The sequence below is a fragment of the Eurosta solidaginis genome, chromosome 5, assembly GCF_040869045.1.
Source record: "Eurosta solidaginis isolate ZX-2024a chromosome 5, ASM4086904v1, whole genome shotgun sequence".
Lineage (NCBI taxonomy): Eukaryota > Metazoa > Arthropoda > Insecta > Diptera > Tephritidae > Eurosta > Eurosta solidaginis.
In genome coordinates this window covers 233,227,238-233,254,493 of record NC_090323.1, presented here as the reverse complement: position 1 = coordinate 233,254,493, position 27,256 = coordinate 233,227,238, and the positions used below count along the sequence as shown (strand labels likewise).

At 39.1% G+C, this 27,256-nt stretch overlaps 2 protein-coding genes across 2 annotated transcripts; one reads left to right on the top strand and one right to left on the bottom strand.

Moving 5' to 3' along the window:
- The first annotated feature begins 580 nt into the window (after positions 1-580).
- On the top strand, positions 581-14,188 carry LOC137233788 (regulation of nuclear pre-mRNA domain-containing protein 1B). Its single transcript, XM_067757157.1, has 4 exons — positions 581-842; positions 909-1,558; positions 1,620-1,763; positions 13,820-14,188. The coding sequence occupies exons 1-4, from the start codon at positions 692-694 to the stop codon at positions 13,967-13,969; spliced, it is 1,095 nt and encodes a 364-aa protein (XP_067613258.1). The 5' UTR covers positions 581-691; the 3' UTR covers positions 13,970-14,188.
- A 4,029-nt stretch (positions 14,189-18,217) lies between these two features.
- Oseg2 (intraflagellar transport protein Oseg2) lies at positions 18,218-26,046 on the bottom strand. Its single transcript, XM_067757147.1, has 12 exons — positions 25,933-26,046; positions 25,507-25,852; positions 23,349-23,635; positions 23,072-23,289; positions 22,547-23,005; positions 22,316-22,477; positions 22,050-22,248; positions 21,285-21,990; positions 20,691-21,218; positions 19,340-20,632; positions 18,537-19,279; positions 18,218-18,466 (listed from the first exon to the last, which is right to left on the bottom strand). Exons 1-12 carry the CDS (start codon positions 25,969-25,971, stop codon positions 18,218-18,220), a joined length of 5,229 nt encoding a protein of 1,742 aa, XP_067613248.1. The 5' UTR covers positions 25,972-26,046.
- Positions 26,047-27,256: the final 1,210 nt, after the last annotated feature.

Here is a 27,256-nt window from a genome sequence, read left to right as displayed (position 1 = left end):
GTTCGATAACTCAGTGGAACGCTCCTATGGTGTATGCAAATTTTCCTCGTGTTTTACCATGCAAATGCAACAACAATTGCCATCATCCGGTGGCAAAATCCTGAGCCAGATATATAATTTTGCATGCAAATGCAACAACAACGATTTGAGCCAGATAAATCCAGATAGAAGACTGGTTCAATTTGTGAGCCAGATAATTTGTTAATCACTTCTTTTTAGTTTGGCAACGCTGCCTTTAAGAAACCTACTTTTTCAAAAATAGATGTCGCTGCTTAGCCTTTCGCCGTATGAGTTAAATGAAAAACAGCGGCGGCATCTGCCTATCATATTTCACGTGTGCGAAAATTTCACGAAATCTGCTTCTCCAGTCTCTCAATGATCCCGAGAATTCCCGTGAGAATTGAGCGTGAGCCGGAGCTGTAAAACTCACTGGAAGACGGCAAATGTGAACCATATCGACATGGACCAATTTGTTGTTGCATTTGTATGTTAAATTTTTATCGGTATCTGGATCACTGTTCATTGGAACACGAGGAATATTTTTCCAAAAATAAAAGAATCGGTAATATCGATAGAACCATCGATAATTTTGGAACCTTTTTCTTGTTATTTGCATTTGCCTACGTAAAAGTTCATCAACAATAATAAATTTTTTCGCAAAATTCGGTTAACGCGATAAATCTCGTGTAAAATGTCCGCATTTTCCGAGTCGGCGTTACTTAAGAAACTGGGCGAATTGAATTCAAGCCAACAGAGCATACAAACATTATCGCTATGGCTAATTCATCATCGGAAACACCATGCTATAATTGTGAAAACTTGGATAAAAGAACTGCAAGTTGGTAAGAGATTAAAGCATTGATTTCAATTTAATTGAATCTAATTTAAACATGCTATCCATTTTGAAGCACCTTCGGAGGGTAAAAAGCTAACGTTTATGTATTTGGCTAACGATGTCATACAAAATAGCAAGAAGAAGGGACCCGAATATGGCAAGGAATATGCGTTATATCTACCTAAAGTATTTACGCATATTGCTGAAACGTGCTCATCGGATAAACTATTCGGAAGTCTTGGACGTATATTGAATATTTGGGAAGAGCGTGGTGTCTACGACTCCAAACAAATAAAAGAATGGCGTGCACGTTTAAATAAAGAGGTGAAAGATGGTGGCACAGCTAGTAGTAGCGCCAAAGCCAGTGAACACAGTTCGAATGGGAGCAATGGGGATGTCGTTAAAGAAAAGTCTGAAAAGCGTGAAAAACGTAAGCATGAAGATAGGAAAGAAAAAGTGAAACGTTCGCGTTCTACAGCGGCTACGGAAGAAAAGTCCAATGCTGGTCAAAATGGTGAAAGTGAACATTTAAGCCCATATTTACCTCTCGGCGAACCTCCAGAACCCGAAGAACTTATTAAGGCATTGGTGAATATTGAGAACTCGGCATCAAGTGATGCTGTTGTACGAGAGCGTATTGCTAACTTGCCACCAGAAATATCTGAAATTGGTTGTCTTAACAAATTAGAGGACAAGGATGCAGCTAAAGCATTGGCTAAACAGGTGAGTGATTACATATTTCCATACAAGGCTAGATTATAAATTGAATTTTTGTTGCATGTAGGTTAATGAAGCAGTGCAGCTACTTAATGAGTATAATATACGACTGGCTTCTGAGATGGAGGAACGCACCAAACTAGCTTCAATGTTACGTGATTTTCAAGCAGAGCAAAAGGAACTGCTGGCGCAGGCTGAAACCCGTTTAGTGGTAAGTTAGAAACATTTTATAGGTTTCCAAAAGCTTCACATTGACATATGCACCGTATCAGCCAAAGCACGTTTCTTTTTAAACAGAAGCAAATGGAATATCGATTTTCAAAATGCTAGTACCTCTAAAACCCAGATGTGGTTTAGTAGATTTTGAATCTTTTTTAGTTGCAACTACGAACAAATTTGTTACACAACATCAGGTGGCCTAAGTACCGAAAACATACAAGTGCGGTCACCCGACTATCCCAAGAAGAAATTTTAGATAAGCATGAATTATTTTAGAACTTCATTGAAATCCCCGAAAGTAAACTTAACATAGTCCAAGAGTAGGTATAGAAAATTTTATAAAGGTTTGTTTTTTTACACGAGGTTTAATTTTATCTGGCGGCCGCCGTGGTGTGGTGGTACCGTGTTCCGGCTACCACAACGAAAGTCGTGGGTTGAACTCGCGGTCAAAGCAACATCGAAAATTTAGAAAACAAATTTGTTCTAAGCGGGGTCGCCCCTCGGCAGTGATTTGCCAAACACTCCGAGTGTATTTCTTTAATGAAAAGCTTCGCAGTGAAAATCCCCTGCCTTGCAAAAGCCGTTCGGATTCGGCATACAGTTGTATTGCAAAACGGTACGGTTGTGTTTATTTCTGCTCCTTGAATTTTACATTTTAAAATAGTAAAACTATATTCAAATAATTTTTAAGAATAAATAATGTGTGAGACAGAGACTCATAAAGCGGAATCAGAAGTTGGTTTCAAGAATATTATACCAAATAAAGTTTGATTTTTTAAATTTAATATATTTGCGAGAAAGTGACTCTAAATAAAGAAAGCAAAACGCATACACTTACAAAGTTTGATACATTCATATACATATATTCATTCTATATAAAAAAATGGAGAGTAAATGCGACAAGTGCAAAAGTACAATACGTGGAGAAGTGTCAAAAATTCGTTTCGAAGGGGTGTGTGGGAAATATCATTTAGCACCAAAATGCTCTGGCATAGACCAATACAGTGTTAATAAAGCTGGAGACATTGGTGCTTTATCCGTAACCTTTTAACAGCTGATTCGACCAACCTTATGAGAATCAATGCAATCGATTATTAGTGCCGCTAAGGTCGTAACCGTATCGTAGCCAACCAATTGGGTTTTGGTTTATCGTCGTAACGATAAACAGCTGATTACGTTAGGGATACGGATACATCGATACAACATACGGCACCAATGACTCCGGCTTAAATTAGACGAATGTGAAATGCTTAGATTTAAGCTGGAGACATTGGTGCTTTATCGGTAACCGTATCGGTAACCTTTTAACAGCTGATTCGACCAACCTTATGAGAATCAATGCAATCGATTATTGGTGCCGCTAAGGTCGTAACCGTATCGTAGCCAACCAATTGGGTTTTGGTTTACCGTCGTAATGATAAACAGCTGATTACGTTAGGGATACGGATACAGCGATACGACATACGGCACCAATGACTCCAGCTTTATGTGTACTTATGTGTGCAGTATGTGCATAACGTAGATGACATTCTAAAAGATATGCAGATGGTAGTGAGCAAAAATGGCAAACAACTATCTGAGTACAGGAATGAATTTGATAATGCTCGACCAACCTTATGAGAATCAATGCAATCGATTATTGGTGCCGCTAAGGTCGTAACCGTATCGTAGCCAACCAATTGGGTTTTGGTTTACCGTCGTAATGATAAACAGCTGATTACGTTAGGGATACGGATACGGATACAGCGATATGTGCACTTATGTGTGCAGTATGTGCATAACGTAGATGACATTCTAAAGGATATGCAGATGGTAGTGAGCAAAAATGGCAAACAACTATCTGAGTACAGGAATGAATTTGATAATGCTCTCAAAAAACATGAAAGAGAAATAAAGCAAGTTTTAATAGCAGTGGAAGTTGCATTTAGCGACAGAATTAAGGCAATGCAAAAGCGCAAGAATCATGCGAAAAGAGTGTTGTAGAAGTGAACAAAATACGGGAAATTGCTGAAGGCTTCAAGCGAAGCAGCGAGCAGGCTGTGTTGAGCTGAAAACAAACAAGGATGACAATAAGAAAATGATTAAAAAAATAATTAAAGAGAATAAAAAAATGTGCAATGAAATAAAGAAAAATGTTAATAGTGTTGAAGCCAAAGTGTCATACGCAGCGATAACAAAAAATGATGGACAAAAAAAAAAAGAAATGTTGCCAGACATTAGAAAGAATCATCCCTTAATTGTCAAGCCGAATAAAAGGCAAAATATAGAAATAACCAAAACTGACATAAACTCGAAAGTTGATGCTAAAAGGCTGCAAATAACTAATATAGTAGCAAGGCAAAGCGGAGTTGTTATTGTTGAAAGCGAAAATGACCATGAGCGTGACAAAATAAAAAATGCCATTGAGAACAATCTGGGAAATAACTAACTATGAGGTTAAGATTCCCAAAAAAGTGAAACCAGCAGTCATGGTGACTGGTATAAATTTTAAACATAGCGACGAGGAACTGGTGCAAAGAATTAAACGACAAACATTTATTTAAGTGAAACGGGCATCAAAATTGTTAAGCAATATGAAGTGAAAAAGAACGCGAAAAACTAATATAATGCTGTGATAGAAATGAATGTTGAAGCGTTCGCAAACGTACTCGCTGGAGAGGCTTAATGTAGGTTGGGAACGTTGCCGAGTATATGATGCAGTGCAGGTATTGTGTTGTTTTAAATGCAAAGGCTTCAATCACAAAGCGGCTGACTGCAAGGAAAAGGAAGTATGCACAAAATGCTTGGGTGAGCATACGAGCAAACAAGGAGCTGAATCTAGGACTTCATTTCATTTTCATTTCATTTCATTTATTTATTACGGCAAAAAAACCAAATTCATAAAATAAATTATATTACAATTTACTATCTTATTGCTAAGGTTTTACAATATTCATAAAATTTTGCTTTAAAAGCTTCGATTTCATTACAACTTTTTATATCTATACGCAGTTCATTGAAACTTTTTAGACCTTTATAAAAAATATTTTGCTGATCTATTTCAGTTCTGAATAAAGGTAGTTTGAAATTATGTTTATTCCTTGTATTAATGTTATGTGTTTGCTTAACTAATACTACGTTTTTACTTGACGAAAACCATGATACTTTGAATAGAACTTGTCCCGTATACCAACAAAAGCTAGATGCAAGGAAAAGGAAATTTGTTTATTAGCAACCAAAGAAAATCCTTACTGCAGCGCAAAAGTCAAAATATTATGTAAATCGAGATAGCAATATATACAACTTGGAATGCATTTATCTTAATATTAGTAGTATCATAGCAAATAAAATCGAGCTGGAACGTCTTATTGAAATAAGAAGACCAAGTATTGTGTTATGTACGGAAACGTGTACAACAGAACATATCTGGGATTCTGAACTTAGTATTCCGACATACAAATGCATTCGTTGCGACTCTCAAAGTAGGCATACTGGCGGTGTTGTCATGTATGTGAATGAAAATATACAATTTAGCATAGTTTGTAATAAAGCTATCAACATGAATGTGTGGCGCATTATTGTAAAAATAAACAAATGCGCGTTAAAATGGAAAATCGGTGTACTATATCACTCACCAAGTAGCAGTGACTCCACCTTTATTACTTATCTAAATGAAATCATCACTGAACATCTCAAAGAGGCGGATAATAATTTAATAATTGGTGATTTTAATATCAATGTAAATGTATCGTCAACATACTCAAACCAGCTAACGAGTTTATTTGCACAAATGGCAATGATACAAAGGATACACTTCGACACAAGGATAACAGAGTAATCGTCTACAAGAATTGATTTGCTATTCAGTAACAATGATAAAGTTAAAGCAGTGAATATAGGTGAACATCGCATTTCTGACCATGAGACAATCCACTTCGAAGTGCCAACAACAAAGCTTTGTAAAATGAGAAGGTATGCTACTGTTACATGTTGGGAGTACTATAGTGCTGAAAATCTTTTAACATTGCTACGAACATGCGATTTCAGCTTTATGTCAATTTCCGGAGTAGAAACTGAAACTAAAGCCCTGAACGAAGTTTTAACTGAGGCTATGCAAGCACTGACTTATATAAAGAGGACCCAAATACAGATAAGAAATAAGTGGTACGACCGAGAATTAACAAACCTGCATAAAAGAAAAATAGAATCTTATAAAACTGCTCGAAATACTGGATTTTGGGACGAATATAACGTCATTAAGAAATTATATAAAAGAACCATAATTTATAAAAAAAAAGAAATACATGGAAGATAGAGTAAATCATAACAATGGCGATATGAAACGTATGTGGAAGTGTCTAAAAGACCTCGTCGAGCTTAATGATGTTAAAAAAAAAATGAAACCTGAGGAACTACCTACAGATAAAAAAATTATGGAGACAGTAGTGAAGGATCAACTTGTGGTATACTTAGAGAAGCATAATATGATTATCCCAGAACAATCGGGATTAAGGAAGAGCCATTCTTGTGAAACAGCGTTGAATATGGTAATTGCAGATTGGAAAGAAGACATGGCGGAAAAAAAATTTACGGTGTCTGTCTTCTTGGATTTAAAACGGGCTTTTGAAACTGTCGATAGATCTGAGCTATTGGACGTTATGTTTAAAATTGGTATAAGAGGAAAGGCGTTGGAATGGTTCCGGAGTTATTTGGGTGACAGAAAACAGAGAACGATAATTGGAAAGGAGGTTTCATCACTGGTGGAGGTTAACATTGGTTTACCACAAGGCTCGGTCTTGGCGCCAATATTGTTTACATTGTATATCAATGATATCAAAAGATGCTTAAAATATTGTAAAATACGTCTATTTGCAGATGATGCATTGCTTATCATAAGTGAAAAATATGCAGAATGTGCCATGCTGAAAGTACAAGAAGAACTGGACTCGCTATACAAATGGTTATGCCTTAGAAAACTTAAATTAAATGTCGAAAAAACTAAGTTCATGATATTTTGTAAAAACACTAATATCATAAGTAACAATAGTTTAAATAATATTACGCTGAAGGTAAAAGACATGGAAATCCAAAGAGTAGACAAAATTAAGTATTTAGGAGTTTTGATTGATGATAATCAAAATTTTGGAGAGCATGTAACTTATCTGGAAAGGAAAATTGCACAGAAAATAGGCTTCATGTATAGAACATGTAAACATATCAGTCAAAGTCATAAAATATTGGTATATCGTTCAATTATTGAACCACACTTTATTTATTGTCCTACTATTCTGCTTTAAGTAATGATATATATATTAAGAAACTTCAAATACAGCAAAACAAGGCAATGCGATTTATTTTAAAATGTCCTCCAAGAACGCCAAAAATTGTAATGCTCAATAGATTAAACTGGCTTAGTATTAAACCGTCAGTTAGTTATTTCACATTGAAATTTATACACCAACTTAGGTTAGGAATGTTACCGAATTACCTGAGTAGTAAAATACATTATAATCATGAAATCCACAATTATGGAACTAGAAATTGCAATATTATAAGACTGCCTAAAATAAGAACTGAGTTCGCCGAAAGGTCTCTTGAATATTTAGGGTATAAAATGTACAATGAGTTACCTTCTGATTTGAAAGACTGTGAAAATATTAGTAAGTTCAAAGAAAAATTGCTTTTATATTGTACGTCACTAAATGTGACATGAGTATTTATGTTTAATCTCTCATTTTAACCTAAACTAGGTCTTAAAGACCGTAATAATAAATAAATAACAAAAAAAAAAAAAAAAAAGAACATGTATGCCCCGTCCCGCAATTTGTAGGAACATTTAAAAATCTCTTATCGCGCCTTGCATTTTTTGTTTTGTTCTAGTTTTATCTATAGAAACTACATATGTTTAGAGTGCGCACTCTTAGTATCGGTACAAATAATATTTTATAAAATGAGAATTTCATGCTCGGACCGCTAATAGGCGTGATAAGTGTGCTCAGGGGTGGCTTTCTGTAATTCGATATCTATCAAGAAGAAAAAAAATAAAAATAAAATGTAAGGCGCGATATCCTCCGAAAAGATCTAAGGCCGAGCTTTTCTTCCTATTTGCGTCGTGCTCCCCTTGATTTTCCTTACAAAAAGCCGGACGGGACCTACATGTTTTATGCCGACTCCGAACGGCATCTGCGCAGATGAGTTTTCACTGAGAGCTTTTCATGGCAGAAATACACCCGGAGCGCTTGCCAAACACTTCCGAGGGGCGACCCCGCTTAGACAAATTTTCTTCTAATTGAAAAACCTTATTTCTAAAAGTTTGATGTTGCTTTGCCCGGGATGTGAACCCAGGGCATACGGTGTGGTAGGCGGATCACGCTACCATCACACCACGGTGGCCGCCATCAAGAACGAGTATAAAATAATCGTTTTCGCTTTCCGTAACACAAATTGTCGACGCGTCGTATCGAACGTTCGATACAAACTGTTCGATACCAAATTAGGTGTCTGCTTTGGTGATTTTATGCTTTGGTGATTATTTAGGGAATGATTTTTTCTTCAGAGATTAAGAAACAAACGCTATTTATAAAAGAAAATATTTTGGTAGTTCCAAAAAGCTTTCTAAACACGTAAGAGATCATACCAAATACCGGAACTAAAATGGCATCATCGAGCGTTCGATATCGACTTGAAGTATCGAATCAACGAGTGTCGACTATCGAATTACGGAAAGCCAGCCCAGCATTAAATTATAAGCCAAACGGTCGAAATGCGAAAGAATTTTCTAAAGGCTCTTATTTTACTGGGTTGCTTTTTCTTAATAGAAAGTATGTTTGGAGACTCTCCAAAAAATCTCAGCATGGAGTAAGGCGAGAAGATATACAACTGTTATAGTTGTTACTGTAATTGCAAACACACTTTCCGAAGGTTCAACAAGTGTTGCGGATGTGATCGGTGGTTTGCCTTGCACCTTGTGGGACTAGCCCGACTGACCTACACCCAAAAATTCTAGTTGTGACGTTCGGTCAAGAATCAACCTCGACATACCCAATGTCCCTGTACCATATTTTCAGATGCAGTTGATCGACCAAGTTTGCTTGGACTCCCGTTGGAGGAAAGTGATTATTTTACTTTTTTATTTATTTATTATTCCGGTCTTTAAGACCTAGTTTAGGTTAAAATAAGAGATTAACATAAATACTCATGTCACATTTAGTGACGTACAATATAAAAACAGTTTTTCTTTGAACTTACTAATATTTTCACAGTATTTCAAATCAGAAGGTAACTCATTGTACATTTTATACCCTAAATATTCAAGAGACCTTTCGGCGAACTCAGTTCTTATTCTAGGCAGTCTTATCCCACTCAGCATTTAGGTGATTCAATTTTGAATTTCCCTACATATCAATACAATTTGATTACTATTTCTGACTAAATAATGAGTTATCATACAATTGAACAAAAGAAATAATTAAATATGAATACTTTTGATGATGAAAAACTAAAAAGCATTTTTCGATCACTTTTTGGAATCATTTTTGAAGTCCTTTAATGACTATATTTTAATATTTCATAAAAACCAACAAAAAGAATAATCAAATATGTTTACCTTTGATGATCAAAAACTGAATATAGTTTTTCAATCACATTTTGGAAATAAATTTGAATCAAATGTGTTTACTTTAGCTGATCAAAAATTTATAATCATTTTTCATCCAACTTTCTGAATCTTTTATGAATATATTTGTTGACTGAATAATGAATTTTATACTTGTTGAAATTTTACTTTTCATTAAAAATTTTATTTTTTTCACCTACACATATTTTTTCAATCATGAAGCTAAGAAAAAATATATAAAAATTTTATTATTTATGCAAAAGATATTCTTCAAGACAAAAATAATGTAATGCTGCTCGTGAACGAAGATTTCCCCAACCATTTCTCCCCTTCAGCTTCCCAGAAAATACATAATGATTGGACAATGCATAGGTTGTGAGCTATTTAAACCCCAGTTAAGTGAAACTATCTTGACATACCTGGATACGGCTTCAACATCCCGTATCATATCCGTATTTTAAGATGCAGACGATAATGCTGATGTTGGATGTTGTAGTTGCAGGTGTATATCGGTCAAGTTTGTTTGCGAGTTAGCTGTGGTTCGAATAGCTCACTTTCGCATGCTTTCTTCCCCTTATGAAATACGATTATTATGTAGTATTATATCTTGAATGAGATATGAAGAATAAATGCATTATAATGGCATTCAAAAATGATTCAAAAATCTCAACCAAAACGATTGAAATATGTTCACGAATATGATCAGAAAATGACTGTGAAAAGCAGTCAAATATTACTCTAAAACTATTAAAGCTCAATTTTACAATGATATCAAATATGCATAAAAAGCGTTTCGAAATAGGAATCATAAATGATTATTCAGGAATAATCACATTTATGGTACATTTTTCTCCCGACGATACGTTAATTTTCGAACAGAAAATGCTTTTAAATTTGAACGTTTTTAATCATCTTGGGGTATGATATTTAAATATTTTTTGATCAAAATTTTCAAAAAATGCTGGCTGGGATATTATTGCAATTTCTAGTTCAAAAAAAAAAAAAAAAAAAAAAAATAAAATAATTGTGGATTTCATGATAATAATGTATTTTACTACTCAGGTAATTCGGTAACATTCCTAACCTAAGTTGGTGTATAAATTTCAATGTGAAATAACTAACTGACTGTTTAATACTAAGCCAGTTTAATCTACTGAGCATTACAATTTTTGGCGTTCTTGGAGGACATTTTAAAATAAATCGCATTGCCTTGTTTTGCTGTATTTGAATTTTCTTAATATATATATCATTACTTAATAGCAGAATAGTAGGACAATAAATAAAGTGTGGTTCAATAATTGAACGATATACCAATATTTTATGACTTCGACTGATATGTTTACATGTTCTATACATGAAGCCTACTTTCTGTGCAATTTTCCTTTCCAGATAAGTCACATGCTCTCCAAAATTTAGATTATCATCAACCAAAACTCCCAAATACTTAATTTTGTCTACTCTTTGGATTTCCGTGTTTTTTACCTTCAGCGTAATATTATTTAAACTATGTTACCTATGATATTAGTGTTTTTACAAAATATCATGAACTTAGTTTTTTCGACATTTAATTTCAGTTTTCTAAGGCATAACCATTTGTAAAGCGAGTCCAGGTCTTCTTGTACTTTCAGCATGGCACATTCTGCATATTTTTCACTTATGATAAGCAATGCATCATCCGCAAATAGACGTACATATAATATTTTAAGCATCTTTTGATATCATTGATATACAATGTAAACAATATTGGCGCCAAGACCGAGCCTTGTGGTAAACCAATGTTAACATCCACCAGTGATGAAACCTCCTTTCCAATTATCGTTCTCTGTTTTCTGTCACCCAAATAACTCCGGAACCATTCCAACACCTTTCCTCTTATACCAATTTTAAACATAACGTCCAATAGCTCAGATCTATCGATAGTTTCAAAAGGCCGTTTTAAATCCAAGAAGACAGACACCGTAAATTTTTTGTCCGCCATGTCATCTTTCCAATCTGCAATTACCATATTCAACGCTGTTTCACAAGAATCGCTCTTCCTGAATCCCGATTGTTCTGGGATAATCACATTGTGCTTCTCTAAGTATGCCACATGTTGATCCTTCACCACTGTCTCCATAATTTTTTCATCTGTAGGTAACGTGTTAATTGGACGTAGTTCCTCAGGTTTCATTGTATTTTTTACTTTTTCCACAGGTATTATTGTTGAAATTTTCCAGTAACTAGGTACAATACCGCTGTTTAAGGATTCGTTAATTATATCTTTGTAGAAATTAGCAGTATATGTCATGGCGTCTTTAACGACACCCTCCGATAAAAGCTTGTCGCCGCCATATTTGTTTTTAAGTGTTTTTGTGATAATAATAATATTGTCCACTACAATGTCAGTAAATTTAAATGTTTCAAATGGATTACTATGATTTGCGCTTATTTCATCCCCATTTACAATTTCTTCGATGCTATCATTAATTTCAACAATACTTTGTATAAAAAAGTTATTTAGGGCATTAGCTATATCATAGTCATTTTCCAGGCTTGTTGTTGTTGTTGTAGCGATAAAGTTGCTCCCCGAAGGCTTTGGGGAGTGTTATCGATGTGATGGTCCTTTGCCGGATACAAATCCAGTACGCTCCGGTACCATAGCACCATTAAGGTGCTAGCCCGACCATCTCGGGAACGATTTATGTGGCCACATTAAACCTTCAGGCCATTCCCTCCCTCCCTACCCCCAAGTTCCATGAGGAGCTTGGGGTCGCCAGAGCCTCGTCTGTTAGTGAAACAGGATTCGCCGCGGATAGGTGAGGTTGACAATTGGGTTTGGAGAAGCTATATATTGCGCTGGCAACCTGAAAGGTTGCGCTACACAGCCCCTTGAATCTGGTATTTTAGTCGCCTCTTACGACAGGCATACCTACCGCGGGTATATTCTGATCCCCTAACCCGCTGGGGTCATTTTCCAGGCATTCACCGTTAATTACAATTTTAGTGATATGTTTTTTAACATCATTAAGCTCGACGAGGTCTTTTAGACACTTCCACATACGTTTCATATCGCCATTGTTATTATTTACTCTATCTTCCATGTATTTCTTTTTTTTTATAAATTATGGTTCTTTTATATATTTTCTTAATGACGTTATATTCTTCCCAAAACCCTGTATTTCGAGTAGTTTTATAAGATTCTATTTTTCTTTTATGCAGGTTTGTTAATTCTCGGTCGTACCACTTATTTCTTATCTGTATTTGGGTCCTCTTTATATAAGACAGTGCTTGCATAGCCTCAGTTAAAACTTCGTTCAGGGCTTTAGTTTTTATTTCTACTCCGGAAATGGACATAAAGCTGAAATCGCATGTTCGTAGCAAAGTTAAAAGATTTTCAGCACTATAGTATTCCCAACATGTAACAGTAGCATACCTTCTCATTTTACAAAGCTTTGTTGTTAGCACTTCGAAGTGGATTGTCTCATGGTCAGAAATGCGATGTTCACCTATATTCACTGCTTTAACTTTATCATTGTTACTGAATAGCAAATCAATTCTTGTAGACGAGTACTCTGTTATCCTCGTGTCGAAGTTTATCCTTTGTATCATTGCCATTTGTGCAAATAAACTTGTTAGCTGGTTTGAGTATGTTGACGATACATTTACATTGATATTAAAATCACCAATTATTAAATTATTATCCGCCTCCTTGAGATGTTCAGTGATGATTTTATTCAGATTTCAATTTGTGGGTGATGGCACCTATTAGATTGGGCGGGGCACTGCTACAACAATAACAAGAATGAAAGACCGACCGCTACGATACCGATTTGATCCTTCGAAATTTCGGGTATCTGGATTCTAGTCGCCTCCTACGACAATAACGTTATCGCGTCAATATATAGTCAAATATGTTAATGTTGTAGCTATAAAGACAAACCCCGAAGTTAAAGGGCAGTGTTAAAAATCGAACTCCATAGCATGCGCTGAGGTGCTATAGATCTGGTACGGATACAGTTCCGGTGCGTTCCGGTAACAAGTACCATTGAGGTACAAGCCCGACCATCTCGGGAACAATTCAATATAAATACACTGTACCTTCTAGGCCATCCCACCCCACCCCCTGGTTACATGGGGAACTTGGGGTTACGAGAACCTCGGTTGATAATTGGGTTGCACAAGCTATAATTTGCGCTTGCAACCCCTTAAAAAAGTTTCGCTACACAACCCCTTGAGTATTTTAGATAATTAAGTGGCCTCTTACGACAAACATACCTGCCGCGGGTATATTCTAAGCCCCATAACCCGCTGGGGGTTCTAGTCCAATATGTCGCACCACAGTACTGGAGTCAAAATATTCAAGAGCGTCGGTCGAAAAGAAGTGGAGAAAAATAACTTAAGCGCATACTTACACATGTTTAAAATTTTCTGAAAAAGATTTTAATAGTAGTAAAAAAAATGTCTTCTCTTTTCAGGAGTATAAACAAAAGCTTAGTCGGATGGTTGCTGTTCAAAAGGAAATTCGTGATCATTTGTCGAATTTACCAGATTTGACTCAACTACCGGATGTGACTGGTGGATTAGCACCCCTACCATCAGCCGGTGACCTCTTTAATATACATTAATTATTATATTTTAATCGATGACATTGAATGTTACGGAAATTCAATTTATTCATATAATAACTTTTGAAAAAACGCTAAAGTTATATATAAATATTGCAGTTATAGAACAAAATTTAATTTATTCCTGACTTGAAAATGAATGAAAATTTGCAGGCTTTAATTATACTAATTATGAAAAAAGAACAAATTAAAGATACAATAAATCTTGATTAGCTTGGATGTGCACACATTTACTATACACTTAAAAACATACATACATTGTATTTGTAGCGTATCAAAACTAGAATACCTTGATGTACGTCAGCTGGTTCGTATCGAATTAAAAGATTTCAGTTTTCAATTCGAATATTCCTTAAGTTATTCCCAATAGGAATTTGCCATCAACAAAAGATTTAAGCGCTCATACCGATTTATGGGCAGTCTCTTAATCCAGATAATTCGATTGTAGGTTCGATTCTTAAATGCGATATTGAAAGTCGATGTAGCTATGATTTCCATAAGTTACTAAAAACACTTTCGTTTCTATATTCAAAAAGGATTTCCTAAGTGCAAAAATACACCGAGAAGTCCTGATGGGTATGCTTGATTACCATTAACACAAGGATTATTTTCGGGCATATGTAAGAAGAAGCAGCTTTTGCTAATTTGAAAGGGCAAATGCATCCAAGCTCGGAATTAGCTTAACGGCTATTCTGCATGCTGGACTTATACGAAAAGCTTTTTCAATGGCTCCACGTAAGGCAGTTTGCATTGAACAACCAGGAGGGTTATATCCCAGGTAGCCAACATTAAGACAGAAAATGAACTTTATGCAATCGAAGACATAGCATAGTGAGGTAAGACAAAACCTTGTTGTAGCTATAAAAACCGTATTTTTGTTCAACAGCAATACCATCACGAAGGTTTGGGAGAATTCCTAAAACCTGTGGTAGTCTGTCATTAGCCTCGGCTGGTACAAGTCGCACGTGGCAACAGCAAAGAAAGTGTTTTCAACATTAGGAGATGGACAGACATTTTAAAATTTTTCACAAAGACCCCGCGGATCATGGAAGTCACATGTGAAGCAGTATAGGCTCAATACTTGGATCTGATCTATCAAATTTCATCTGCGATAAATTTTTCGATATCGATATGCTCTATGAAACGTTCTTAGATGCGCAGACGACATTACCAAAACGGAAGAAGCACACAGAAAGCTCAATGCGGTCATGATAAAAACAGTGGCAAAGACGTGAAAAGACGTGAGAAAAAAGAGTGATAACTCCTAAAAAATAATCACATATAGTCAAAATTCGGACTCGAAACTTTCTCTAGAAATATAGCATCAAAGAAAACTGTTGTGTAGGTTGGTGGCAAATATTGGAGGACCAATAGAAAACAGAAAGGAACGATTGACGGGCATTCTTCTTCAACTTGTCTCTTTCCACCTTTGTCATACCCGAAAAATGGAAAACAGCCAAGGTGGTCCCGCTACTAAAGCCTGGGAAACCAGTTAACATAGGAGAGTCGTATCGTCCGATATCTCTCCTATCGCCAGTAGCAAAGACGCTTGAAGCCATTTTGCTCCCCTATTTCCAAGCAAATTTGCAGCCGGCCTGTCATCAGCATGGCTTCAGAAAACTCCATAGCACTACCACCGCGCTAAATGCCATTGGCACCCAGATAAATTGCGGTTTAAATCAAAACCCCCACCATAGAATAGTACTCGTAGCGCTAGACCTATCAAAAGCTTTTGATACGGTCAACCATGGCTCGTTGCTGCAAGACCTGGAAGGGTCTACCCTTCCCCCATGTCTTAAAAGGTGGACCGCAAATTATCTGAGTGGTCGGCAGGCATCGGTGCAATTTAGAAACGAAACATCAAAACCAAGAAGAATTAAACAATGGGTGCCACAGGGTGGTGTCCTATCCCCACTTTTGTTCAATTTCTACATATCTAAGCTACCTTCACCACCGGAAGGAGTCACAGTCGTTTCCTACGCCGATGACTGCACAATAATGGCCACAGGCCCAGGCCCACAGATCGATGAGCTATGCAATAGAATAAACGGCTACCTCCCTGATCTCTCCAGTTTTTTCGCCTCGCGAAACCTGGCATTATCACCGACCAAATCTTCCGCGACCTTATTTACAACATGGACGTCCCAAATGTCGACCATTTTGAACATCCACGTGGATGGCACTACGCTACCGACTGTCCTACACCCTAAAATCTTGGGTGTGACGTTTGATCAGGATCTACATTTTGGTGAGCACGCAGCCGCAATTGTTCCGAGAATTCAGTGCCGTAACAAAATCCTCAAATCCCTCGCTGGCAGTACTTGGGGAAAAGATAAAGAAACGCTCATGACTACATACAAAGCAATTAGCCAGCCGATTACGTGCTACGCGTCACCCATATGGTGGCCAAGCCTAAAAATTACCCACTGGAAGAAGCTACAGGCCTTCCAAAATACTGCTCTCAGAATCGCCACGGGCTGTCTTCTTATGTCCCCAGAACACCATCTGCATAATAAGGCGAGAATACTCCCCATCAGGGAGAGAAATGAGATGCTGACCAAACAGTTCCTGTTGAATACCCAGAAACCTGAGCATCCCAACAGACATCTGATTGATGAGCCAGCACCACCTAGGGGTTTAAGAAGCATTTTGAGGAAATACGGCACCTGAGAACCCAACCGTATGAAGCGAAAAAACACAAGCAGGTCCTTGGTGAACTCCACAAACAGGCGTCGGACCTTTATGCCGGGAATTGCCCGGTGAATCCAGTACTCAAAGAAAAGTATCCAAAACTCGCGGAAGAGGAACGCATACTCCCCAGGGAAACGCGTGTCACTCTTGCTCAACTTCGTTCTGGATACTGTAACAGGTTAATCTCTTACCTATCCAGAATCAACCCCGACATACAATATGTATGCCCCGCTTGCAATGTGTCCCCGCATGACACCAACCATTTCTTTATTGTAATGTGGAACCAACGCCTCTAACACCCCTTTCCTTATGGTCCCCCCTGTTGAAACAGCAAGTTTCCTAGGACTCCCGTTAGAGGATATTGCTGACAATTTGTGATCGGTCGCGGCTGTTAGGTGGGGCGAATCACTGCTACAACAACAACAACAACATTGACGGGCATTGCCCTATCCACGCAACTGTGCGGCTCTGAACTGTGGGCACGCGCACTTAAGAACTTCTTACCTTACTAACATCTTCACATTAACAGAAGTTCTGAGAGTAGCCTCCGTTTCTAGCACCGTTTCGGCTCTAGACGAACCAGTGACCACAATCCCCATACATCTTTTAGCGCTGAAAGACAGAAGGTTACGAAAACATAAGACTCAAGAGCGCATGAAGGCGGTTAGCCAAGGGAACGAGAAATAAACTTTTATTTATTTATTTATTTATTTATAAATTCCAAACACAACAACCATAAGTTTTATTTACAGTGTTTATAGCTTCTCCAAACCCAATTGTCAACCTCACCTATCCTGGGCGAATCCTGTTTCACTAACAGACGAGGCGCTGGCGACGCCAAGCTCCTCATGGAACTTGGTGGTGAGGAGGGAGGGATGACCTGAAGGTTTAATGTGGCCCCATAAATCGTTCCCGAGATGGTGGGCTAGCACCTTAATGGTGCTGTGTTACCGGAGCGTACCGGATCTGTAACCGGCAAAGGACCATCACATCGATAACACTCCCCAAAGCTGACTTATCTTCTGCCTTCGGGCAGAAACCTTATCGCTACAACAACAACGGATGTAATACTTTTCACCCCCTGCTATCAGTTGTGATGGAGATATTAATTCCACGAATTCTTTGCATACCTATTAGGAAAAGGTTTACTAAATCCATAACATTCTAATAAGTGTTTGGAGTGTTTTTGCCTCTACAACAACAAAAAAGAGGCTTCGAACGTGGAGCCTGCATAGAAAAGTTGTAAACTACCGAGCCATAAAACAGGAGGAGCCTAGCTACAACAACATCAACCGCCTGGCCGTTTCGCACTAAGTGAACCATGCAGCAGTAGTCACTATTAAAGCAGAGAAATCTATTTTTCATCGAAAAATTTATATTACTGTGTTGTCCTCTTTGAAGTCTTCGACAACTCACACGGATCTACGAATAACTTATGAATTATTAATATATCGATAGCTTGGAAATGTATATTTTCTCAAAATATGTTTTCATTAATACGTTTTTGATAAGAATCATGAAAATCTTAAACCTATAACCAAACAGAAATGTTTGGGCTTAGTGCATAGAATAATTGGCTTGACCATTCCACTTTTCAACAAATGCGATTATGTCAGCCACTTTGCTTCCGGGCGACATCTTAAGCGCAACAGTAAACTTGCTCCAAACATCTCGATTGGCTTGACGATTCGACGATTGAAACGTGACGGGCTGACGAACACGCACAGGATATGCGCTCAATATGCAAGGCTGCTCATCTTGTGCCAAAGCGGACTCGTATAAGCCACGATCATCTGTGGGCAGAACCTGATGTAAAGAAAAAATGATTATGTCAGGAGAAGAGATGCACCAAGAGAAAAAAATATTATCAAAGTACCTGATCCACTTGTTGATCCATGCTTATTGCCAAAACCCACTCACGCACCTCTTCGTGTAAATTGGGATCATTCTTCATATGTATGTCTATCGGCAAAGGTACCGAACTAGGAAAATCTGTAGCCGCTAAATCAGCATGATCAACAAGATGTCCCGAACCCTCTTCAATGGCTTCGCACACATCCAAATAGTGATTGAGCATAACAAAAGCTTCAGCTTCGCGGCCAGCATTGCGCAAATCGATACCTGCCTCATAAAAGCCTTTATCCACAGGAATAATATCAGTGTAGCGCAACAAAGCAATCGAAATGCGAGTAGCAATCGGCTGCAACGACTGAACTGGTCTACAAGCGGAACGCACAGCATAAAAATGACTAATTAATAGGAACTGCTCAACATTGTGTACTATTTGCGACTGAGCGTGCTCAGAGGATTGGAGAGACTTCAATAGTTGAAAAAGATAATCACGTAAGTTTCGCCATTGATCATCCTTGGCTTGCTCTTCGCGCAAGGCGAAACAATCCGTGGCTATGCGTGTATAAATATTGAAATTGGCATCAATGGGAGGCGTGCCGTGGGTCAGATAGAGGTTCAAGGCGGCCAAGCAATCACCTTCACGTATGAGCTGTGCAGCATAAAGCGCGACATATTTATGTACAATCGCATCATTGACCTCTTTAGCCTTGTCCAAGCAACGCGCCCATTGACCCTGCTCGGCCAACATATCCAACGCACTCATGATGTCTGCAAAGAAAAAATTTGTTATAGCAGGGCTAATTAGCATGTTGGAGCTATTCTACTTACCGATATCAGCTAATTGCTCTACATTGCCTTCGGTCTTCAATCTCGACTTCTGCTGCTGCTCCACGTAAGCCATTAACTCGGGATCCAATTCCTTGGCTAAGCGTCGCGCCTTGGACCATTGCTCGGCGCGTATGAATACTTCCACAGCATCTTTTGGCATATCTGCAGCCAGATAAAGCTGAGCGGCTGGACCAATTTGCTTAGTTTGTAGTAAGCGTGGTCCCAACTGCGTTGCTACTTCGATAGCATCCTTGCCTTCCAAAAATTGATTGCATATTTCAGCAGCGCGAATAAGCGCACGTTCGACTGTGGTTGCATCTTCCGTATTTGTAGAATTAATTTGCATAAGACATTCGGCTGCCTTGCGAAACTCTTCACGCTTTGCAAACTCAGCTGCCTTCTGCAGATAAGTGCGTGAGGCGTCGTTATGTTCATTATTACGACGCTGCTCCTGTGCTTGCAGACGTCGCAAATCATTCATTGCTGATGGATAATGCTCTTCAGCTATAAGGAGAGCCTGATCGAACATGCCCTCATTTTTGTAATGATCAATAATTAAATCGGGACGCTGAGCTCGTAGCAATAAAGCCTCATAGTCGGGGTAGTTACCCGTATCTAGTGCAGCAGATGCTTGTCCAACTAATATATCATTGACGGCTTCGGGCAAATGTGATTCTGCTACATTCAACGCAGCTTTCCAATCGCCCGCATGAGTGTACATCAAGATGGCCTCTTTCGGTTTGTTGGCTTTAATAAACTCCGCTTCAGCTTCTTCGAACTTGCCTTCATCCTCAAGTGACATAGCGATTTTCATATGCACTTCATCCGTTGATTTACCCGACAAACGACAAAGATCCATTGCGAAGCCAAATTGCCCAGAATCACAAGCGAAGCCGACTGCAGTATCCAACAAAGCGAGTTTGTTGAGCAAACGCACAGCGCTCTCGATCGGCATCGATTTTGCCCACATGTAAGCCACTTGATTACTCGCGCCATCTGTGCCCTTCTGCTTGGCCACGCGATATCCATCTTCCCAACGACCCGATGAGCAATACATGTGTACGGCGGACTTCCAATCACCTGAAGCTATAAAGTGTACTTCCGCGATTTTAAATTTTCCTCTCGACTCGAGTTGTCTTGCCAGATGGAGATGTGTTATATCCAGCAGATCCTTGTGAAAACGTTCGACCAAACGTATCATAGAATCGTAAAGCTCGCGTCGTTTGTACATTGCGATAGCCAAATCTGGCTCATTTACCGCCAGTAGAACCTTTTCCGCATCACGATACTTACCTACATAACCAAAAATATCCAAGTCATTTATGTGTTAAGAACTCTTACATAACCTTACCTTGCTCTTCCAAAGCAGCTGCCAGATTTACGAACAAATCATGCATTTCCTCAGCTTGCAAATACTTCTCACCAATTGCGTAGGCACGTTCCCACTTGCCGTTACGATTGAGCAGCTCTATAGCCTCTTTATACATATTGGCGCGTACAAGTAGGTCTTCCGCGCCATCCACATCACCGGCAAAGGCCAAATGTTTGGATAAACCCAAAGCGTGACGTTGAATTTCCTCGGGTTCATCTAGCACTTTTGCAATTTGAACTGCCTTGCGCCATTGTTTAGCACCCACGGCTGCCTCGAGCGCCTTCCGTGTTGCGCCGGCCTCGATGAAGTGATTTATGGAGGCATCCAACTGCTTGCGCACAACCAACCAGTCTCCCCATTCCTCTTCCAAGCTTGTGACATCATCGGGCGCTACCTGACGAGCCAAATCGAGTGCACGCGCATAGGCACCACCTTTGCGATATAAACCCATAGCTGCTTCGGGCCGTGATAGTTTTAGTGCAATGTCACCTGCCATCTCGTAGAGTTCTAAAGTAAATAGAAATCAGTTCATAAAACTTGCGCGGAAAAGCTCAAGAAATTTCAAGAGCTGACCGTAGTTCACTAGTCCTTCAGTTATTTTCAACATCAGTTGTTGATCGTCCATAAGCTGTAGCGTCTTCATAGCTAATCTTGCTGCGCGTGCCGGTTTATTAGCTTTCAAATATAGCTTTACCGCCTTCTCCGGCTCACCCTGTTCCTCGAGTACCTGCCCGGCTTTTTCCTCCTGCTCAGTAGTTAGAAGAAACTCCATTTGTTGTTCCTTCAGCATCTGCAAACCACCATAGCCACGTCTCTCGGCTAAACTAACCGCCTCGTCCCACATACGCAGCTTCTTATACATTTCCAACGCAGCTTCGATATCACCCTGCTCCAAAAAAGTGCGTTCTGCCGTGCGCAGGTCGGAGCCTAAAAGTGCTAGCTTTGCGCGCACTTTTGGACACATAATACCCGGAGTGCCAGTAGTTTCTTCGAATTTATCTGCTTCTTGTATCATTTCATTCAAATAGTATGCTTTCGAAACGTTGCCGAGGGCGGCGTAGCAACGCTGGGCCACACGCAGATTCCCGTCTTCTATGGCTATGACAGCAAGATTATGCCACATAGCCTTAGCGGCAGGATTATCACCCAGCGTCTCAAGAAAATGAATGGCGCGTCCGAAATCGCTATCATTTACCGCAGTGCCGAATTCAACAAGGCCTTCGTCCAGCTGATAGGTGTGCTCTGCGGGTCCTTCTTGAGAGAGCACTACGGTGCGTCCCTATTGGTAAGAAAAAAAAATCAAATGGGAAATAAGCATAAGAGCCTCGCCGAACTTACTGCATCGCGTATCACTTCAATTACGTCGCCCCGTATGGCCATTAATGTCACATGCTCGGGTAGATCAATATTATACCATATGGCTAAATTGTTGTTGTTTTGCGCTACGACGACGTCGCTTTGTGGTACCCATTGAACGAAAGAGATGTTGGAGAGCAAAGTTTGTTTCTTACCCGTGTAAATATCTATCAGAATCAATCTGAAGGTAAGGAACAAAGGAAGTTGCATGTCAGAAGATTTTACAAAATGAATGATGTGCGGGTTACCTGAGTTTCTTATCGCGATATAGCAACTTGTGTGCAGTCTCACTCAATTCGATCCAATCAATTTTAGTCTCATGATTTACTTGCCCAATTATAACCTGGTTTATGAGATCCACAATGCAAATGGTTTTGGCGTCGAGTAAGAAAGCGAGCTTTTTATTATTTCTGGAATAAAAAGAGTAATTTTTTCTAGAGAAAACATCAATTCCACCAAAAGAAGACTCTGCATCTTACTTGATATTTCCACGCTCATTCAGTCGCACCGATATAACATGTGGATTTACAAACTCTGTTCTTACAGAGCCCAAAATCGTGTTTTCACCATACACCACAAGACTTAGCTCGCCCACATTGAATATCAAGCAGACATTTGGATTCTCGAAGTAAAACTTTTCGTGACGTCCCGATGTTGTCCAAGGCACCTCGCTCACAAGGTTGCGTGTCAGATCACACAGAATCATAGAATCTTCCGTGCGTGCAACTAAATAGTTATCTTTACCCATTATGCGTACATCGTCTATCTCCAGCCCGAGTTGCGATTCAATTGTCATTTGCTCCGAGGGTTCTTGCAAGGACTTAACCAACAATTGACTGGGTGCTACAAAAATGAGTTCAAACTTATCTTGCCATATGGTGCGTTTCAAAACCGATTCAAAGAGGATAACTGCACCCGTTACAGAGGAGATGGCCAATCTTAAAGAGTGATAATCCTAAACGTTAAATGTGCTCTTAAATGTGATGTAGTGCGAAAAAGTTTACCTCGCGCCATCCCGCCGCCATTGCACACACGTCACTGTATAAAAATAATTAATTTCTTTGGTTGCGCTCTCATTCCAATCGGACAAACGTGGACTCCATGTAAAAATACGTATCTTGTCGTAGCTCCCGAATGCAACTGCTTGACCATTAGGACTCGCTGATGCAACTGTAATTTCGCGATCATTACGTGTGTAATCGAATGTGCGCAGTGGACGTCCCTGCAAATGCGCTGCCATATCAAACTTTAATCTCAATATTAATAAATTTGCCAACTTACGACAGTATCGTAGAATACGATTTTCTGATCACATCCTCCCGCACAAAAGCCACCTTGTAACCAAGCTAATGCAAATGGTGGTACTGGATGTTGTACCAAACGTCCCGAAGATTCATTCCCATCATCGGTGATAAAATAGCGTATGATTGTGCAATCGTTGTGTCCAGATAGAAAACCAGTACCTTTGGTATTGGACGCCAAAGCGATGCAAATACTGTCTGCTGCATATAAGCTTTGGGATTTGTTGCTTTTGCAATGTAGCGCACGCACTTTACCGTCGTCAAGTCCTACAAATGAGACAAATTAATAAAAAATTTTAATTATGGAGCAATATATCTATATATATATATATTATTCCCACGCTAGAGCTGAACTAGTCCCTATTTGCAGATTTGATAGTTAAAGTTCTTCTGATTTCGGCGCAGGAAGTGCGTAGGTTAGGTAAGGCTAATGAGATGCGACTGGGATTTTCACTTGGCGTTATTTCTTTTCACTACTCCACCGGAACTTAAGTAGGAACGATGGAACTCAATTAATTAATCAAAACCGTCAGATAATGAATCGACTAGCTCATGCAGAGGAAAATTTCCAGTAAAGGCATATGCCGAGCGATCGGTGAAATAGCACAATTTTCTGTGATGACGCCGGAGAGTATTCTACCACATTTTAGTTTGGTGGCAACTCGGCATTTCTCTATTTAAACGTAGTCATAATGACCTTGAGACATTCAAATCAACCTTAACAGTGTATTTTTTATTGCTCTAACAGTGCATACTTCACTTTTTTCAGGAAATCATACATGGCAGATACGCAGCCGTCCATTTTTTTTCATGCGCATTTCGAAGCCTTTCCGAACCATCTTATTTGCAATTTTGCTCTCCAGGAAACCTGGAAAGGGAGACAGGAAAATGCTTATAAACGCCAGTGAAGTTTGAAGCATCCGTATGATTTCCAATTATGTCAAATAAGATTCTTATGCCTTTCAGGCAGCAACAAGGATCTTTAATTTGTGAGCTAAAACCATGCCATCCTGGAACAATCAACATCATCATTAAATGACGATTATATGCTTCGGCGATTTTTATCTTTGTATAACAAGTCAAGTTATTTATGGAGGAACCGACACAACCTTCCTTGCGGGATGCCACTAGTAATGATTTTACACGCCACGATCATAGTTTCGTTGACGACAATAGTCCTGACCATAAAATCGATCCATGCAACTTTCGAGTCGTGTTATGCAAGTTTGCTGCAACTGATCTTCTTTCTATTGCTGTTGAAGGCTCCTAGACTTTTGAGAAAGTTTGATAGGGTCTAGTGCAGATACGTCTGGATAGTGTTTATAGACTTATGTATTAATTCGGCCCATTACCATCTCCGGGCGGCCGTCATAATATGGAGGTAGAGTGCTGAACTAACTAACCATAGATCCCCTACTTAAAATGTAGCACACCCAAAATTTGCACAGAAGCTCGGCCTCGGCTCGGATGTATACAGCGCCAAAAAACTATTACTACTCTCACCGTTTCCTTAATTGTTCAACATTCCAAAAGTCTGTCTGGGTCTATAATTGTGTGTGACCTTAACTTGTATCTCTGATAGGAGTCTAGGTGGTGGTCGGTGTATGCAGTAAAGTTTTGAATGTTATATAGGGATCCTCCGGGTAACAGCCAATCGACCCAAGGCCATTTTTTGCTCTTCATTTTGTGAGCAACCGTCAGATGGGCGCAGTAATATTTTGGAAGGGTGACTAAGCAGGTCTGGCTACAAAAGAAAACTGCATGTCCCTCATCTCATCAGATTGGATGTTCATCTCTCTGCTGGTACGACTCATAATAGGCGACTTTATGAGGCGAACGTACAGGGAAGAATGGGAATTCCCATGCATTATTTGTGCCGCAGTTTTCTGCATCAGGATGGGATGGATAAAGCTTGGATACTTTTTTAACCACCGTCCTGGACAGAATCCGACATAAATTCATAAACCAATATTTTTTCTATTCCTTTATGCCACAAAAACACTAGAGCTCCTACTAGTGGTATTTTAATTACTCAATAGGCATAAGTGCAAAACTGTGCCTAGACCGGATATCAGCCACCTAAGCATATCACAATAAGTGCGCACTATTAAAGTTCGTTTGCTCATTTATTGACTCACCTGCAATAATAGCGCCAGTCGATAACCAGGTCAAAGCTGTAACTGCATTTGCTTGTGGAAATTTGTTACAAATAACTTTTTTATCATTCCAGGACTCTCCCAACTTGTAAACGTATACGATGTTATCACTCTGTCCAACAGCTAATTTGGTGGAGTCTGGACTAAACGCAAGACCACGTATAACGTAGGAGTTTTTGCCATTTGCTGAATTCGAAGGCTTCGTTGAGAATTTATCACGACGCTCACCCGCATCATCGAATAATAAAATATGACGATCAGCAGTGGCGACGGCCAATTTTTGATGATTTGGTGACCATGAAAGACCAGCAATGCGATTTAGTTGCTCCTGCAAGGGCATATTTAAAAATGTTTAAAAAATGAATCCGGCCTATTGAGTGTTACTAAAGCTAGGCATTTAGACGTTACCTGTCCATCCAATAACGTACGCAAATACTTTAATTGCATTTTCAAATCCTTCCTTCTACAAAATTTGAATTATTAATTTTCTTAGTTTAAAGACATTTGCATCTTTACTCCTGCAAAAGTTTCACTTTATTGCGCCTCAAGAGGAAAATTTTCTGTTGTGCTTATTTAATTTCACTTAGCTACGGGGACAATCGTTGCCAAGGAACTTTTAAGGGTTTCTTTTAGAGTTTTATACATACATACATAGATGCAATAAACATACCATCAGTTGCAGGTGGCTAATATATTCAGACATTCAAGCTCAACACAAGCTTGGTTCTTGTCAACAGGTGGGTGAAAATTAATGGTTGTTTGGTATGTTTTTGTACCATAATTTTGTTTTCTATCCATGATAAGTTGGCGCTATAAGCCTCTGAGGGGGGTATGATAGTCAGTACTTTCGTCTTATCCCCGAAAGAGAGGGACAACTAATCATAAAGTGATGCAATAACTGGACTTCGTTATAATTTGACCTCGATATTCTCAGTGACGACATTGAAGGTGCCTTCCAAAACTCTATAGCTGCATGGATCGATCCTTTGCTCAGGAGTAGGCTCGCCAACGCAACGGCAATGGGTTCATTATGTAAAATCGCTTCCACAGGCACCCCTATGGCCGGAGAGTTATCGCCTCTGGATACTGATAGTTAATGAAATTCTATAAATCTTTAGGGCGGATGAATTGAGCGTAGTCATATGCCGACTACTTAGTGATTTTGAACACAACATACAAGCCAATGATTAGCGAGTTCATGAAAACAGCACTTTGCGGTATTTCGAGATGTACAGGGTAAAACGGGCTAGGAGTAAATCCGATAAAAATGGAATTTGTCTTATTCACAAGAACAACAAAAATTCTCTTCTTTAACTTAGTGAGGCGCAACGGCATAACGATACATCTCTTTCTGAAGCCAAATAACTTGGCATGACTCTCGACTCCAAATTAAGCTGGAAAAGGAATGTTCAGGTGAGATCAAAGAACGTTGTGGCAGCATACTACACCCGCCAAAGGGTTTTGGGAAGGAGCTGGGGACTGCCGTCGCATATCATTCATGGCATGTACAACGCAGTCGTTCGATCGATACTAACTTGTCTAGTGAAAGATGCTAGATAAAAAGAGCAGCCAACAGAGGGTTGTGTCAGACGCAGTGGGTAGCACACCTCAAGAAATTTTCAACGTAATTTTCGTGCAGGGGTCGGCTGCGAAAGAGGCGCTACGACGAGAGTAGCCCGCCAGATCCAGGACAGTAGGGTCTCAGACACCAATGTAGAGAGCCAGACCGCCT

Excerpts from the sequence above, each read along its gene's own strand:
- LOC137233788 (XM_067757157.1), top strand. The coding sequence starts at position 692 with ATGTCCGCATTTTCCGAGTCGGCGTTACTTAAGAAACTGGGCGAATTG. Across the intron at positions 843-908 it reads GATAAAAGAACTGCAAGTTG|CACCTTCGGAGGGTAAAAAG; the intron begins GTAAGAGATTAA and ends TCCATTTTGAAG. Across the intron at positions 1,559-1,619 it reads CTAAAGCATTGGCTAAACAG|GTTAATGAAGCAGTGCAGCT; the intron begins GTGAGTGATTAC and ends TGTTGCATGTAG.
- Oseg2 (XM_067757147.1), bottom strand. The coding sequence starts at position 25,971 with ATGCAATTAAAGTATTTGCGTACGTTATTGGATGGACAG. Across the intron at positions 23,636-25,506 it reads GACTGGCGCTATTATTGCAG|GACTTGACGACGGTAAAGTG; the intron begins GTGAGTCAATAA and ends TCTCATTTGTAG. Across the intron at positions 23,290-23,348 it reads TCGTATTCTACGATACTGTC|GGACGTCCACTGCGCACATT; the intron begins GTAAGTTGGCAA and ends GCGCATTTGCAG.